At 35.3% G+C, this 3,823-nt stretch overlaps 1 protein-coding gene and 1 long non-coding RNA gene across 2 annotated transcripts; both read right to left on the bottom strand.

Annotated features, from left to right (window-relative positions):
• On the bottom strand, positions 1-2,004 carry LOC135118251 (uncharacterized). Its single transcript, XM_064039580.1, has 4 exons — positions 1,790-2,004; positions 1,439-1,685; positions 1,007-1,195; positions 1-698 (listed from the first exon to the last, which is right to left on the bottom strand). The coding sequence occupies exons 1-4, from the start codon at positions 1,886-1,888 to the stop codon at positions 1-3; spliced, it is 1,233 nt and encodes a 410-aa protein (XP_063895650.1). The 5' UTR covers positions 1,889-2,004.
• A 493-nt stretch (positions 2,005-2,497) lies between these two features.
• Positions 2,498-3,823, bottom strand: LOC135118215 (uncharacterized). The gene is made up of 2 exons (XR_010277434.1): positions 3,065-3,823; positions 2,498-2,597 (listed from the first exon to the last, which is right to left on the bottom strand). It is a non-coding gene; the product is annotated as an uncharacterized LOC135118215 (long non-coding RNA).

The raw sequence follows: 3,823 nt of genomic DNA, 5'->3' as shown, positions 1-3,823 counted from the left end.
CTAAAATATTTTTACAGTTCTTACAAATATTTTTATATTTTTAATTATGAAGCCACAGACATAAGCACATGCTTGTAGTTCGCTACTTCCTTCCTCCAAATTTTGTTCCAGGGAGGAAATAATATTTTCTTCAATTTCATTTTCTATAACAGACTCCGATTGTTCAGTTTCAGTGTGCATGTCTGTGGCTGGTGTCAATAATTTTTTAAAATTGGTAATTATGGCACTGTTGCTATCCAGCTCACAATTACCTGAGCTAGTATGTGCCATGTTGCTTATTACAGCTGTTTTTAATCCAGCAACGAATTGTGCAACTGTTGGGTTGCTATTGGATCCACAGTTGAATCGAATGCATCCAAATAAATTTTCAAGAGGATCCTGCTGGAATCTTCTCGTGGATAAACTTTTAACTGTAGTATGTTTGGCACTTAGAATTTTCCAAACCATTTCTAACCCATTGAGGGTCCAAATCCAGCCATCTTTTGATGGGGGATTACCCCTGCATCCCAAGAATTCCAGGGTTTTAAAAAAAAATTTCATTTTATCGAACATTTGGAGATGTCCTGTATTGTGTTTTATATTTGTGGAAAATATTTTTCCTCTCCTTAAGTCTGGTGTCGACGCGTTTACACCATCAAACAAATCGTCCATGCTTGAAATTAAATTAGCCGTTGCCAAGGCTTCAGTCGGCATGTCTCCTGAAAATTCACAATAAACAAATCAAATCAATATGAGTAAGCATATTACTAACTAGCTTAATAACTTCGGATATACTGGCAGCAAATGTACACATAATATACATTTATTTTATACTTTACTTTTTATAAATTGTGAAGTTTCGGCTAGTTACTTGCTCAATACAGGATTAAGTAATAATGTTAAAAGCACAATATAATTATTTGTTGGTTTTATCCTTTATCAAAGACACAACCCCAGATAACCATACTGTTGAAACAAATATAAGTATCATGCAACTATGATCTGAGGAATAAATCAGGTTTCTTACCTCCAGCTATTTTAGTATATAGTCCTGCTGCAACTGAGTGGCTTAAAACTTGTGCCGCAAGTTTTACCCTCATTTTTTGTTTGGAATTAGGCTCAAGGTGTTGTTTACTTAGGCATGGTGCAAACACAAAATTGGGATTATTATTGTCCAATTCATAAAATTGCTTGATGTGGCTCCATTTAGCGACTCCTGTAAAGTAATTATTAATAGTGTTATAATTAACTATTTTATTTATTCGTCACAAGTCAATTAAAACATAAAGTACAAAATAAATATCCAAAATTAAATATAAAGTCAACTATTCTAAGAAAATAACCCGCCTCTTATCGTTCCCGGTGTTATAATTACTTGTACAAAAAAATATTATGCTTTAAATGTACATATTTATTATTAAACAATTATTTTTCTAAAACTAAATAACAAATGACTTACCAATTCCTTGTTGGTGGTCTGATGTTATATTGGTCCTAAATCTTACATGATATTTCATGAAAAGATTTCTGAAGCACTTCAGCAGGTGTGGTGTGTCAAATAGAGTGACAATTTTGTGATTGCTCACTTCTATGAAGGGATTCTCAACAGAAGCTCCTAATTGACATAGAGCTCTCTTGTTGACTCCATCCAAGTCACAGACTGAAGCGCATATGTTTATCCCAGCATCAAAGCAACAATTTAAAACCTGAAAGTATTATAAGGAGATTAGCAACAAATAAACTAACATCATAGTTCAGCAAAGAGTTAAATCAGCATGATCATCATTGAATATGAAGAAGCAATGCATACCTCCTTAATCAAAGCTGAAAGTCTGTCAGCTGTGACAGAACCGCTTGATAAATAATAAGCCACTGGCTGCTTAAAATGTTTCCTGACTCCAACTATCATAAATACAAGGGCATATGAAGCTGGCTGTGGAGATCTACCTTGTGTAGCATGGTCTTGAAACCCTTCAATTAAATCCGTCTTCGAATTGTACCATAAATTTTTCTTAAGGACATTTCATCCCACAACAATATGTACTCACGTTCAGAGGGGACAAAGTGTTTTGTCGTGTTTTAAAATTGTGAGTATTGTTTTGTGTGTCCCCACATTCATCTTAAATTTACTTAAGAGGGATTTTAATGTGCTGGGTGCTGGTAAACAAATCATTCTCCTTAGCAATTTGTAGCTAGTTGGTGACCTCTTGTAGAGCCTCAATGCTATTATTTTAGCCTCCATGTTCCACCTGCGACCAGGCTTCTTCCTCTTATAATTCTGCAGTTCTCCTTGCAGTAACAGTGCAAATGTCGAACTCATTTTTGTATTGAGGATTTCTCGGACTGTCTCATTGTTACAAATAACATTTAAAAAAGATTCGTTTTTTAAATGTTTTACAGTTTTGTAATCTATACACCTTGTTCATACTACTTTTCAGTTTCCTCAACATTTTGCTTTTCTGGTCACTTTCTTGTTTTGAAGACTTGCACACAAACATTCCTGAATTGGTCGGAGTGATAATGTTTACATTATGTTCTGTTAAAGGATTCATTCTGGATGGACCGGCAACAGGTTCAAATATGGCAGATTGATCTGGCACATTAGAAGTTGTTGTATCCTGTAAATTGAAAGTTGATTATTTTAAATAAATTTAAAGATAACTCTTTAAATTTATTAGTCATAGATGAGGTAAATGTAAAAAAACATATATACAGTGTTATGGAAAAAACCAACAACCTCTTAAGAGGTCATTGTACTCATCATATATTTAATTTTTTAAATTTATATCTTGCAATTGGTTGGATAACCATTAGCAGATTTTTTGTGGGAATTCATTTATGCGAAAGTTCATTCTTCCAGTAAAGAATCTGCCTTCATATATAATTCTTACTCTGCTCTACTCAAATTCCCAATTTGGTGGCGCATAGAGCCCATGTACCTCCATAATCTTTGGGTCCAGGCCTTGTCTATGTCATTCAGAAATAGCTTTGCATAGTACAATGAACACTGAACATAATGTCTGTATTTCTGTGCTATATAAGACAGGTGTTTTAAATACACTTTCAAAATGATAATGGTACTAACCTTTTGGCATTGAACATCAGGTACAGCTGTTCTGAACAACTTCTTCTCATTAAAGCATGTGCTTTTGAAATGTTTGCTGCATAGCATCTTATGTTGTTTATGGAGTGCGTCCTGGAATTTTGGTGAAGACCAGGCTTCGTTTGGGAAGCAATACTTTGCCCATAATTCACAACTGAAAATTAAAAATATCAAAATTACACACTCATCATCAGCCTTCTAATGTTCCCACTGCTGGGACACAGCCTCCTCTCTAGGAGAGGGCTTGGGCCATAATCCACCCCGCGGGCCCAGTGCGGATTGGTGGATGTCACACGTCTTCGAATTTTTTGGTTCTAGGACATGCTGGTTTCCTCACGATGTTTTCCTTCACCGTTTTGAGAGCAGTAGTGACGAAATAAATTACACAAAGTTATGCGCCAGATCGGGTTTGAACCCGCGACCTACCACTCGTAAGTTGGGGCAGTTACCACTCGGCCACCACTGCTCTCAAATTACACACTATTTTAATCATTTTCCGAGTTAAGATATTATTATATCATGTCAGTGGGTAGTCTTCGCTTTGATTGAAAGAGATGTTATATTAGATACGGGAATGGTGTAAGCAAGAAAACTTTTATAGTAAGTACCTAATGATTTTGGCAAGGAAAGTTGGGACTTAAGTATATAGGTATATATGTTACGTGAGTTTGTGGTAGTTAGAAGCGGAATTAACAATAAATGTGGTATTCTATGTCGTCTAAGACGAATAGCATGGAGTGT

Source organism: Helicoverpa armigera, chromosome 19 (assembly GCF_030705265.1).
Source record: "Helicoverpa armigera isolate CAAS_96S chromosome 19, ASM3070526v1, whole genome shotgun sequence".
Taxonomy (NCBI): domain Eukaryota; kingdom Metazoa; phylum Arthropoda; class Insecta; order Lepidoptera; family Noctuidae; genus Helicoverpa; species Helicoverpa armigera.
Note: the sequence above shows the minus strand (reverse complement) of the source record. Positions and strands in the feature narration are given on the sequence as shown.

Excerpts from the sequence above, each read along its gene's own strand:
- LOC135118251 (XM_064039580.1), bottom strand. The coding sequence starts at position 1,888 with ATGATAGTTGGAGTCAGGAAACATTTTAAGCAGCCAGTGGCTTATTAT. Across the intron at positions 1,686-1,789 it reads TTTCAGCTTTGATTAAGGAG|GTTTTAAATTGTTGCTTTGA; the intron begins GTATGCATTGCT and ends TAATACTTTCAG. Across the intron at positions 1,196-1,438 it reads AGACCACCAACAAGGAATTG|GAGTCGCTAAATGGAGCCAC; the intron begins GTAAGTCATTTG and ends ATTACTTTACAG.